This window comes from Eretmochelys imbricata, chromosome 3 (assembly GCF_965152235.1).
Source record: "Eretmochelys imbricata isolate rEreImb1 chromosome 3, rEreImb1.hap1, whole genome shotgun sequence".
In the NCBI taxonomy this organism is placed as follows: domain Eukaryota; kingdom Metazoa; phylum Chordata; order Testudines; family Cheloniidae; genus Eretmochelys; species Eretmochelys imbricata.
Window position 1 is genome coordinate 204,937,426 of NC_135574.1, and position 12,623 is coordinate 204,950,048.

Genomic DNA, 12,623 nt, shown 5'->3' on the forward strand with positions numbered 1-12,623 from the left:
GACAACAGCACATCATGACAGGTTTCAGAGTAGCAACTGTGTCAGTCTGTATTCGCAAAAAGAAAAGGAGTACTTGTGGCACCTTAGAGACTAACCAATTTATTTGAGCATAAGCTTTTGTGAGCTACAGCTCACTTCATTGGATGCATTCAGTGGAAAATACAGTGGGGAGATTTATATACATAGAACATGAAACAATGGGTGTTACCATACACACTGTAAAGAGAAAAAAGAAAAGGAGTACTTGTGGCACCCTAGAGACCAACAAATCCACTCGAGCATAAGCTTTCGTGAGCTACAGCTGCATCCGATGAAGTGAGCTGTAGCTCACGAAAGCCCACACTCAAACAAACTTGCTACTCTCTCAGGTGCCACAAGTACTCCTTTTCTCTTTGCGAATACAGACCAACACGGCTGCTACTCTGAAAACTGTAAAGACAGTGATCACTGAAGGTGAGCTATTACCAGCAGGAGAGTGGGGGGGGGGGGAGCTTTTTATAGTGATAATCAAGGTGGGCCATTTCCAGCAGTTGACAATAACGTCTGAGGAACGGGGGGGGGTGTCACATCTGGAAAGTTCTCTTTGCAACCATGGAGGCTAGACAGACCAAGTCAGCCATATAAGTAGACAGAGACCAGATCCTGCCCACAGGTCAGGTATTTGGCTTAAGGCATACTGTTTTCGTGCCCTTACACACTCCCTTAGTACTTCACTGGAGCTGTGGGTATTAAGCTGATGTTGCCTTTTCCTCCCTACTGTATCAACACACAATCCTAGAGTACAGGGAGCATTTTGTTTTAGGCATTTGGGGTGTCAGCTTTCAAAGACACTGAAGTCACTCAGGAGGAGAGCTATTTTGCGTTGCCTCCACAGGTCTCACGTGGCTAGGGTCAGTAGTCACGGTGCCCTGGGGAGGGGCCACGGTGTGTTAGTTACAGCACCAGCCCTGCCCCCGTGGTACGGGCACAGTCAAGACACACACACACACAGGGGAATTTAAAGCAGGGGGCAGGCAGCAGAGCAGGGAGCGAAGACGGGGACAGGGCAAAGAGCGCAGCACAAGGGGGAGGCAAGTTACAGACCTACCCCCGGGCAGAGCCCAGCCAGGGGCTCCAGGAGGGGCAGCCAGCCCCACCGGTGGGGGGGGGGTCATCCGCCCCCCAGCAGGGGTGGCTCAGCCAGCAGCCCCTTGGCAAGGAATAGGGATGTTGGGGGTCACAGCCCCACTGGGAGGAGGATCCAGCCCGGGGAAGGGGCGAAGCGGCCCCAAGGGAGAGGGAGCCGGGGGGGGTCTCAGTCCCCGGTAGGGAAGCAGCCCCCAGAGGGGGGGGGCCTGAGCCACCAGGGCGCCCCATAGCGAGCCGAGCCGAGCCGAGCCCCGCCCCATACCTTCCTCTTCTCCTCCACCTCCTCAGGCAGCGCAGCCATAACGCCCGCCGCTGCTCACCCACAGCCGCCCCCTTCCCTCAGGGCCCGCGGCGGCTCATATAGGCTCAGGCCACCTGACCCACGCGAGCGGGGCCGGGCGCCGCCTCCACAGCACCTCCCCCACCTTCCCAGCAGCACGCGCGCGGCCCACCATAGAGACCTAAACGTGTTTCCCAGAAGGGGGAGCACGCGCCCGGCTTGGGGAGGCCATTTTGGCTCCGGGCGGGAAAGCCCAGCTAGGCATGTACGCTCGGCGACCCTGCCCTTAGTTGGGAAGTGAGCGTCACCCGTCTCCGTCACGTGTTCACACCCCCCTTTCCTATCACAACTGTAATCTTCCGCTGACGTTAATCTCAACCGCCGAGCTCCGCGCCGAGGAGGGAGGCGAAATGCATTGTGGGTGTTGTAGTTCTTCGAATCAAAGCTCTGTACAGCCGATAGCCTGAGGGAAGGAGGGAGAGAACAACAAATCCCGAGAGGCGGCGCACTGTTCTGGCGGGAAGGTAGCGGCAGGCCGGGCGCTGAGTGAGCGGAGGTAATGGTGTTAACGGTTGGAGGGAGAGCGTTCGGCTGGGGAGCGGGGCAAGGGCCTCGAGTCCGGCGAGAGAGAGGGGTTCGGCTGGGCTGAGCCGTGTCCCCCTCTGGCCGGGCCCCCGGTGGGGCAACAGCCTCCCGCTGCCGCCGGCTGGGGGAGCTGCCCCGAGCCGCGTGGAGACAGAGTTCTCCTCAGGGAAGGAGGCACTGTACTAACAGCATCCAGCCCTCTTCACCCCGGACCTCCCAGCGCTTGGCAAAGGAGGACAGCGCCGTCATCCCACGCTTTATAGATGGGGAAACTGAGGCACGGAGCCAGGAAAGTGACTTGGCCATGGCCACCCCGCAGCCCAGTGACTGGGCTGGGAACAGAACCGAGATCTCCCGCCTCCCAGTTTGCCGTTGTAGTCACCAGGCTAGGCTGCCTCACTGCAACACACACCCCCAGAGAGACCTTTTAACTTTCTCTGTTAAAGTCAACATCCAGGAAAGGGGGACTCTCACCTCAATGCAGTGAAAACTGGCAACACGTGTTGCCTAGTGGTTAGAGCACTCGACTGCTCAGGGATCTTGGGCAAATAATTTTGCCTTTTGTGCCTCAGTTTCCCCATTTGTGAAACGGGGGTAATGTTACTGACATTCTTTATAAAGGGCTTTGAGCGCTATGGATGAAAAGTACAATATCAGAACTAGATACTATTGTTATAAATAAGTTAAGTAATGCTCATTGCAGTTACCACTGAGGTGGCATTAGTGGCTTGTATTTGCCACCCAGTAGGCAGCAGTCTTCTTGGCATACGTGCAACTCTAAGGCACGTGACCAGGATTTATCACTGAATTTGAAGGAGTAGGACTAGATTTTTTTTTTTTTAATTGTCTCTCTGTACAGCGAGTGTAGGCAGAGTTTAATTTTCCTTTGTAAGTGATCATGGGTTCTTTACATACAAACATCATGTGATTCAGGGCATAGAGCTTAGTATTCTCCTTCATAAAAACTCAAAAATGTCCTTTAGTTTGTATTCGTCATAAGACTTTCTTCTGTATGTCGGCATGAGAGGTCAATGGGCACGTGCATGCTAGCAGGTAGGTTATAAATTTCCCCCAATCCCTAAAATTGGTAGTGTGAGCAAAGGAGAATGGATTATCACCCTACCCAGATTTTTGTAATGAAACAATGCTTCCCTGAAATAACTTGCTTCTGGTAACAACGGCTGACCTTTAGATATCAATTTGCTATGCTCACCACTTCACATCATTTCATACACAAGATAGTATATTTTGACAGTCTTTAGAATTTATATCTCTTTCATAATTTACAAACATCACTCCTTATTCTTTGTCTAGCAAGTAGCAAATTATGACCGGTAACTGACCTAAATCAGAGACTGGAAATAATTCTATTAAAAATGAAGAGTGGTCACAGGATTAAAGAATAGTACCTACTGGCAAGAACAGATTGTTTTAATTAATTCTCTATTCAGTTAAGCTTCTGTTCAGTGATAGCAAACATGAAATATAAGGCTCACAAGAAGCCCAAGGTGGACTGATTTTATAATTGTGACTGAGAAGAACTGAAACAGATGTGTATTTAATGCAAACTACAGTACTTCTTTACACTACCAGAAAGAATAAATGTATTACTAAAAAGAAGGGATCCAGCCCCTACTGTAGGAAGAGCAAAACTGGAGAAAAACATCCTGCCACCAAATAAAAATAAGAAGTAATACAAAAATTGATATTGTTCAGGTTTTACTCAAAGCTTGTGCAATTAATTTCAATGAGATTGAACTGGGCAGAATTTAGCCCATTACATAAAATCAATCTACATGGTTACTACTCATGATCTAATTTTGGCAATAGTTGCACACCTTGTCTTAGTAAGAAAATGATTGGAATGGATTGGATTGCCCTTCCCTACTACACCTGACTGCTCTATTCTTGTGTGCAGGCAGGAAACTAAACTTGACAAGAGTCTGAATGTCAGGATGCTCAGAGCAAGATTCATGTCAATTTCCCATTGTTGCACACTGGAAAAGAGCTAACAGATATAAGAGGACATGGCAAACATAACAGGACACAACACAATCCTAATTTTTTTTTTAAGTAGATCAAGATTTTGACTTATCCCTTTAAGCTTGGATACTGTCATCTCTGCTATACAAATGTAATAAATCGGGAAATTGTATACTTTGGTATTCAAAATGTCTTAGTAGGAAAGGTTTCCTTTTTAAAAGTACTTTGTTTTTATTCTAAACCAGAAAAAATGATAATAGCTATATTGACCAGGAAGTTATAGTTTATTTTTCATTTCCACTACATTCCTTATGGTTAACTTATATTATACAAACCAGTCCAAACAATTCTGGGATGGAACAGCTTGTATTGTGATTTTTTTTGTTTTTTTTTTTTTTTCCTCTCTTTCTCTTTTATAGTCCACGACATAATCCTAAAATTACTAGCAATTCCCTTGATGAATTGCTAGTAAGGGAAGCACCTTAACTGGGACTGCATAAAGTCCTTTGTCACTAGGATTGCTCCATCTACTAAGCTGTAAGCGCTTTTGGGCACAGATCTTGCAAGTTGTTCTGTGAGCCCCATTGACTTCATCGGGACTCCGTATGAGCACAGGGATGTCCCTGTCTAGAATAATTTATAAGATCAAGACCTTTGTATTTTTTTTCCTAGTACTCCTACTGTTTGAACAGCATGTGGAGTGTTTGCGAAATACAGTGAATGAAATGAAAAATACTGAAGTGTTTCAAGAACAAAGCAGTCGTGTTAGCTTGTAATACATATTGCCTGCATGTTTTATTTGCAAAACATGGAATGAAGTAACTTTGATTGCTAAGTGGATAGCTCTCAGTAGAGGAAACTTAAGCCCTAATAGTGCAAAGACTTGTGCCTATGTTTAATTTTAAGCATACTAGGAAACAGTTATTTCAGTGCAACTACTCAGGGTCAGAACCAAAAATTGCAACTACAACATACTTTTCAGAGCCAGGCTATAAACTAGACTATCTTGGTCTGCAGCTTCTATTAAAGAAATATCCTAAAATGTCTTAGCTTAAAAATAGGACTTGTTTTATTCTCAGTTAGAAAAAAGATCTAAATTTTTAATTTAAAATATATATTTTCCAAAACAGCTTAAACTGGTATTTGAAGATTGCGATTATTTTTTATTTCCCTTCTCTCAGGCTTCTCCAAGTCTCAGCTCTCCAGATTCTAGGCTGTACATAAAACTGCTGGCTGCTTTCTCACACGTACCGAGAACAAACAGATCCCCACCATTCCCAAAGAGCTCATCTTCCCTCTCTAGTCAGTTAATTCTGCTCCAGGACTTGCTTCTGTCTAGCCCATGTAGCTTGTCTCTTTCTCCCTGCATGTAGTACCATCTTCTCTGTACCCTCCTACAGTTTTGCTACTGTAAGAGGCAGAGCCTTCTGCACTGCAGCTTCTCCCACTTGCAACAGCCTTCTCTCCACCTCATTTCAAATCAGAAAATAATTTTTCCTCTTGTCTATACCTCTTATTTTATCTTTCCATTTGCTATTATTTCTCACTATTACTGTATTGTTTAACTCAAAGTGGTTGAAGTTCAGTTGATATGAAAAGCACTAATGAATACTGTGCAGCTTTAATTTGTAAAGGGAGATGATAGCTTGATGATACTAAAGAGTTGCAGTAACTCTTCAAATCATGGAAATTCTTTTTCTACAGTGGGAAATTATGGAAGGTTATGAATACTCCTAACGGAAGAAAGAAAACTCTGTTTAACCATCTATAAATGCTGCTTCAGGGAATGAAATCCCTCAAGCTATTAACCAGAAAATCTGGGAGACTAAAAATGCTGTTCACAGAACATTTTTGCAAAAATCAAGTCCCATGTGTGTGCCTGTGTATCTCCTCCTACCTTTGTAGCAAGAAGAAAAAAGAGAATGGTTATGAACAAGTTGACCAAGAAAGATACATGAACTTGGTCCGTTCTGTCACATCTTCCAAAGCCAGCCCTCAGACACCGGAAACATTGTTTGAAGAAGATAATCTGATATATGGACCAGTGAGTAAATTTAAGCCTCCAGTTAAGGATGTTGAAGCAAAAATTCCAAAAAACTGGGTCCCTCTGATAAACTCCAATAAGAGAGCTTTGCCTTCAAACAGTGACGGAAAGCACCTGCTGAAAATCAGTTTACAAAGGCACAAGGTGCCCAGTGTGACGAGTGTTCTTCAGCAAACCATGCCTTTGGACCAGGCATTCTACCTGAAGAGGTGGAAGCAGCGGATGATTCTGGAACTTGGAAAAGATGGTTTTGCAGAATATACTAAAAGTAAGTCTAACCAAAGTGCTTCTGAAAATAATGGGCCGTGCTCAATAACATAGCTGCCGGATCTGGCCCTAGAAGACACACACTTTGCATATCCATATAGCAGCGTCCATTTCAGAATCCCAAAGCACTTCACAAGAATGCCTGGTATTAATGGACCACGTTTTGAGGCCTTCCCTGATTGCTTATTCAGGGACACTCCCATTGACTACAAGAACCACAGGGGTTGGACCAATAACCTAATAGTACTTAGTGGTAAAATGGGATTCGAATTTAGGAGTTCCTTGCTCCAACCCCCATTATTTTGGTAGTACTTGCTAGAATCTGCAGCAGGTTGATACTTCCCACCTGATTTATGGAGTTTGACTAGCACTTCTACAGATAGAATGATATTTTTTTTTTTTTATGTTTGGGAATAAAGTGGCTCACTGCACTATATAACTGATTGTCTGAGGATCATGGGACACCCAGAATTTTTGAATAACTGGACATGACAGTTCTGGAGACTTTGATATTTGCATTCAGGGACCCAGACATGAAGTGCAAACTTCAAAGCCTGCTGGCCAGTTATCTGATTTTAGACCACTGTCTGTCTCAACAGGTCTGAGGCTCTAAGAGTCTTTGGTCCTGCTGTGTGCTCCAAACCAACCAGCATTTGGGCAGCCACACGGCTTGCTTGATATACTGAAGGTCCTTAACTTTATATGTGAATTCCAAGTTTTTCTGTGAAGTCCTAGTGCATATCAGGTCTTTTATTCATAAAGACTGTTAACTGACTTTCCCCATGGTCAGTGGGGCTAAGGCACCCTAGTCCTGCTGAAATGCCCAATCTTGGGGGTGCTGGCTAGCTCTTGTTATACCTAGAGCTTGGTTAATACTTTGAAACGTCTTACATAAATTTTTGCTCAACTGAAAAGCTGAATTTGCTGTATTCACACTGCGTCTGTGTTCTTGAATATTTTCATGAACAAACATATTAGCAAGAATGTTCTACAGAAACAGCACATTTTAAGCAGCTATCATTCCTAACTCAAACCTTATCCTAAGAGTTATGTTCCGTCAGGTAGCAGATGCATCCAGTTACAACTAACCATCACAGCTTTGATATCAAATATGATGAACTGCTCAAAAGCATTCTACAGGCCAACACTGATTCATAGAAATTGTATGGCAAATATGTTTGACTAAAGAATAAATCTGACTACATCGTCAATTGCTCCAGGACAATTCATGAATACAGGCTAATTTAGATTAATACCTTAAATAATTCCATTATTTGTTCCCTTCCTATACCCTTGAAGCTGTTTCAGCACCAAAATGGGGCTGATTTTAGAGTCTCAACTATATAGTAGTTTTAAAAATACATATTTATCCCATATATGAGCATTGCTTATTAAGAAAGGAGTTTTAAAGGTCTTTTTTCTGTCATCTTTCATAGACATCTTCTTTCAAGGAAAACTATTCCATGCAGCTTTGGAATCTGTCTTTTTATCTGAAGAGGTCCCGTTGAAGGAGCAGGAAAAAGATACCATGGTCTCTGGCTACTTAGCCAGTGTGCAGCATGTCCTGAGAGACATCAGTGGAGTAAAAGCTCTTGAAAGTGCAGTTCATCATGAGACTCTTCACTATTCAGGGCTTGTAGATTGTGTGGCTGAGTATCGGTGAGATGCTGGTTCTCCTGTTATATCGCACTGTGTTTTATATGACTTTGGTGACCAAACAGCTGGCTTGTGGGCCAGATCTGACCTATTTGATGTTATGTGGCTAAGATGGTAGGACACGTCGCATAGCAGCTGGGAGGTTGAGTGGTCTGGGGGAGGAAGCCAGAGAGACTGCAAAGCTGAAGAAGCATCAAAGCAGCAGCACCAGGGATGGAACAAGGGAGGTCAGGCAGGTTCAGGATGAGAAATAGGGATTGGAGGAGAGGAACAGGGGAGATCACACAGATTGCCCTGCTAACAGCAGTGCTGCTATTCTTTTAGCAAGCCATCTCTGCACAGCAATGGAGTGGCACGTTAGCACGAAAGGGCTAAGTGAACCAAAGTGGTGTCATTTAGAACTGCCATTGGTATTTGTACTTATTAGTCCCTGGATCTAATCCAGCCTGTGCAGAAGGAGTTCATAACTCAGGCTGGCACCAGCAACATGATAATAACAAATGACACCTCATCAGCAGGAAACAGGAGAAATAGAGTAAAGTGTTTGACTTACGAGTCTGACATCACGTTTTTTTCATTAGCACGTAGTTTAACTAAAATACTCCTCTTTTGCTTGGTTTTACAGAGGCCAGTTATGTGTGATTGACTGGAAGACTTCAGAGAAATCAAAGCCGTATCTCCGGAACACATTTGACAACCCACTACAGGTTGCAGCATATACCGGAGCCATAAACCATGATGCTAATTATGACTTCCAGGTCAGTAGGCCTACTACCTGCTGAGACAAGCAGCAGCGCTCACATCAACTTCATTTTCCCCACTCACGTCCTCTAGTCACCCCCATCCAATATAGAACTGCAGCTAGCATTTACACACTTGCACCTGTCCCAGCCTAAGTTAATTCCATCATCATTGCTGCTCCTGCTGCCTCCCTTGGTCAGCAGTATGTTGTCAGTGTACTCAAAGAACTTTCCACTCATCAGGCCCTTAGCAAATGGCACAACTATTGAGAAGTGCTGAGCTCCCAAATCTCCAACTGAACTCAGTGGGAACTACAGGTGCACAGCCCTACGGAAAGTCAAACCCTAATGCAGCAAGCCAGTTTACAGTGAGAACATAGCACGTGGCAACACACAGTGGGGGAGAAGAACCATCCAGCTCCATGCTGCTTTGCGTGAGCATGGCACGTGAAAGGGGAGGAGAGGAATCAAACTTGAGAGCAGGCAGACAAGGAAATGAGCTAGCAACAAGCACCCGTCATTGCCTCCTAGAAGAGTGCCTTACTCCACTGGCAATTGAATGGATGTGGTTAAATGCCCTCCTTAAACCATCTGGGAACATTACTCCATTCCTTGGCGGTGAAGGGAAGTGGTGCCCATTACTCAACAGCTGAGGAAGGGACGTGTGTTTATAGACTCCAAAGAGGGTCAGCTTGGCCTGAAGGATGGCAGTTCCTGATTTGGAGAGGGAAGATTAAAGCAGGAGAAAATGACAGGATACCCAAGGCCCTGTCAAGGACTTTTTAGGAAAGGAAAGAAACAGATCAGTTAAGCTGAGGACTTGTATAATGCTATGGCAGGATCATTTCTCTGAGAAATATAGGAAGTAGCTACATGGTTCTGTTCCCTCTTTTTTTTTTTTTTTTTTTTTTAATGGCTCTGTTAGGCCAATTATATCACTTTATTCTTCACTGTTAACTTTTTATGTTGTTTTATTTGACAAATCTGATAGTTAGTGGAACATGCAGAAGGAACCATTTCCTTACAGCCTGATTTGCTGAATGGCATGGGCCTGAATCTGTACTGGCACAAGCAAAAATCTACTCAAAGTCCATGGGAATTTTGTCAGTGTCCAGAACACAGGATTAGACCCTGAAAGCCTGATATGTAGGATTGCTGAGCACATACAACTCCAAGTCATTGGGCACTTCCATACCTTGGAAAACTGGGCTCCTAGTGCTTTATTGTGAATAACATTGCTTATTAAAGTTAGTGGTTTTTATTTTAGCTTTACATTGATCTACGTGGTGAAAATGCAGTTTAATCTTGGGAATAGTCTACTGAACCTGCCTGTTGATATTGAACAACTGATGTTATGCTTTTCATTGCAGGTTAATTGTGGACTTATTGTGGTCTCTTATAAAGATGGTTCCCCTGCACATCCACATTTCATGGACTCAGATCTGTGCTCTCAGTATTGGAACAAATGGCTCCTGCGCCTTGAAGAATACACAGAGAAGGAAAAAAAACAATAATTCAATTGGGACAAGTTAGAGGGGTATGATCTGAGCACAGAAGTGAAGCAGGAAGTCCTGAGTTTTAATATAGTCTCCAATACTGACCCTCTTTGACCTTGGGCAAATCACTTAATATCTCTGCCTCAGTGTCCATTTGAAAATTGGGTCTAATACTTGCCTACTTCACAGGGGTACAAAGAGGATTTAATGGGACAACTTAAATTGGGCTGATATTTACATTTTGCAGCAAGCTTTTATAAAACCTGAAATCAATAGAAATGTTCTGACAATTAAAGAAAAAAATCCAGTTAAAAGTTTATGTAAGCAAACTATCACACTCTTGCAGTGTTTGAAACCTAACCCTTGCTGAACTGAGAACATGAAAGTGAAATTGACTCTGAACCAAAGCAAAACTTGCATTGTCAGAGCTGAGTAAAATGCAAACAATAAAAGCATAGGTAGTGACAAGTAGACTTAATTTTAAACATTTCAGCTCTTGTTAATCTCTCATCTGTTTACAACGTATGATTTTTATGTTGACAGTGTCCCTTTGAAGGCAGAAAAACTACAAGTGCTAAGAATTCTAATTAAACCTTCATTAAGCAATCACTCAGGATGTTAAGACAAGTTGGTTGCTTTAGCAGACATGCTCCACAAAAGAGGAGCAGAAATATAATTTGCATAGCTGAAGACTAGCCCTAAGAACCATATAAAACAAGAGGTTGCTCTAACAAGAGGGAGCTCTCCTACAGACTTCTCTGCCTTCGTACAAAGCTGCGTCTCTCACATAGAGCAAAGTGAGAATGAAACTGAGGCTTTGTATCTTAGCCCCCAATTGAGCAATGAGTCCCAAGCAAAAACTCTTGTGCCAACACTGCCCCACTGATTTCACTGGGGTGTTGCATAGACGAAGGGGGCTCACCCATGCAGAGCTAATTGCAGGATCAGAACCTGGGGCGGGGGGGAGAGATGTATAGTGATGCCTGAATATTTTTCAGAAACCTTAGTCTGTGGTTTTGAAATTTAAGAACTGACGATTTAAGAACTGAAAGCTGATGCTAGTTCTAAAATAAATAAGTAAAAACGGCAACCATATCCCTCACAGACTAGAAAGGTATCTTGCTTTCTGTTAATACGTTAAGTCGACTAAATAAGTTTATTGATTAATAATTAGTCCTAAAATACAGGAGTCACTTTTGAGACTCATTTCGTAAAAACGAGTTTGTAAGAAGGGAGAGTAACAAGATAGTGTTGTAAATGTTGAATAAATACTATGGGGTAGTTCTTAGATGGTGTTGCTTTGTGTATGTGTCAACTTTTCTCATTTGTTTCATTCCTTTGAATCATACACTTGAGCTTTTCTTGTCATCACTCAGAATTACGTATTTAAGTACAGCTAATCCATAATTTTAAAGACTACCAACTGGACAGTACCCAAAAAGGACTGAACAGGTTTGCTTTTGAACAGAAAAAGGGCTATGCTGGGTCAGACTCATAGTCCATGTAGCCCAACAGTTCTCAAACAGTGGGTTGGGACCCCAAAATGGGTCACGACCCTTTTTTAATGGGGTTGCCAGGGCTGGCATTCGCCTTGCTGGGGCTTGGCGCTGAAGCTGAAACCCGGCACCCAGGGCCAAAGCCCAAGGTCTTCAGGTTATAGGCTCCCTGCCTGAGACTGAAGCCCTTGGGATCTGGATTTGGCCCCCCCACCCAGGGTGGTGGGGCTTGGGTGAGCCTAGGCTTCTGTCTCCCCTCTGGGGTTGTGTAGTAAATTTTGTTGTCAGAAGGGGGTCACGGTACAATGAAGTTTGAGAACCCCTGAGGTAGTCCAATATCCTGTCTTCCAGCACTGACCAATGCCAGACACTTCAGAGCAAATTAACAGGACAATTATCAAGTGATCCATCCCCTTATTTTATAACGCGTTACTGATCCATGAGAGGACCTTCCTTCTTATCCTATGACTGCTTACTTTGCTTAAGAGATTTTGGTGTGGGATCTTGTCAAAGGTGTTCTGAAAGTCCTAGTACCCAATGTCAACCAGATCACTCTTGTTGACACCCTTAAAGAATTCTAATAGATTGGTGAGGCATGATTTCCCTTACAAAAGCCATGTTCATCTAGCTGTCTGATAATTCTGTTCTTCACTATAGCTTCAACCACTGTGCCTAATACAGGCTGTTAAGACTAACTTCAGTAAGTGCCAAGATCACATCCAGAGCCTTTTTTTAAAATCAGTGTTACATTACCTGTCCTCCAGGCATCTGGTATAGAGACTGATTTAAACAAGAGGTTTCATACCATAGCTGGTTGTTTTTCAGTTTCATATTTGAGTTCCTTCAGAACTTTTGGGTGAATCCCATCTGGTCCTGGTGACTTACTACTGCTTAATTTATCCATTTGTTCCAAAACCACCTTTAATGATACCTCAATCTGGGACAGTT

General features: G+C 43.7%; 2 protein-coding genes across 2 annotated transcripts in view; one reads left to right on the forward strand and one right to left on the reverse strand.

Moving 5' to 3' along the window:
• The window catches only part of SNX5 (sorting nexin 5), a 37,596-nt gene extending 36,070 nt beyond the window's left edge, over positions 1 to 1,526 (reverse strand). Inside the window, exon 1 of the mRNA XM_077814131.1 lies at positions 1,391 to 1,526. Coding sequence (XP_077670257.1) covers positions 1,391 to 1,429 — 39 coding nt within the window. The 5' untranslated portion in view covers positions 1,430 to 1,526. The remainder of the gene's footprint in view (positions 1 to 1,390) is intronic.
• A 350-nt stretch (positions 1,527 to 1,876) lies between these two features.
• MGME1 (mitochondrial genome maintenance exonuclease 1) lies at positions 1,877 to 11,467 on the forward strand. The gene is made up of 5 exons (XM_077814132.1): positions 1,877 to 1,964; positions 5,681 to 6,288; positions 7,724 to 7,946; positions 8,569 to 8,701; positions 10,054 to 11,467. Exons 2-5 carry the CDS (start codon positions 5,748 to 5,750, stop codon positions 10,195 to 10,197), a joined length of 1,041 nt encoding a protein of 346 aa, XP_077670258.1. The 5' UTR covers positions 1,877 to 1,964; positions 5,681 to 5,747; the 3' UTR covers positions 10,198 to 11,467.
• Positions 11,468 to 12,623: the final 1,156 nt, after the last annotated feature.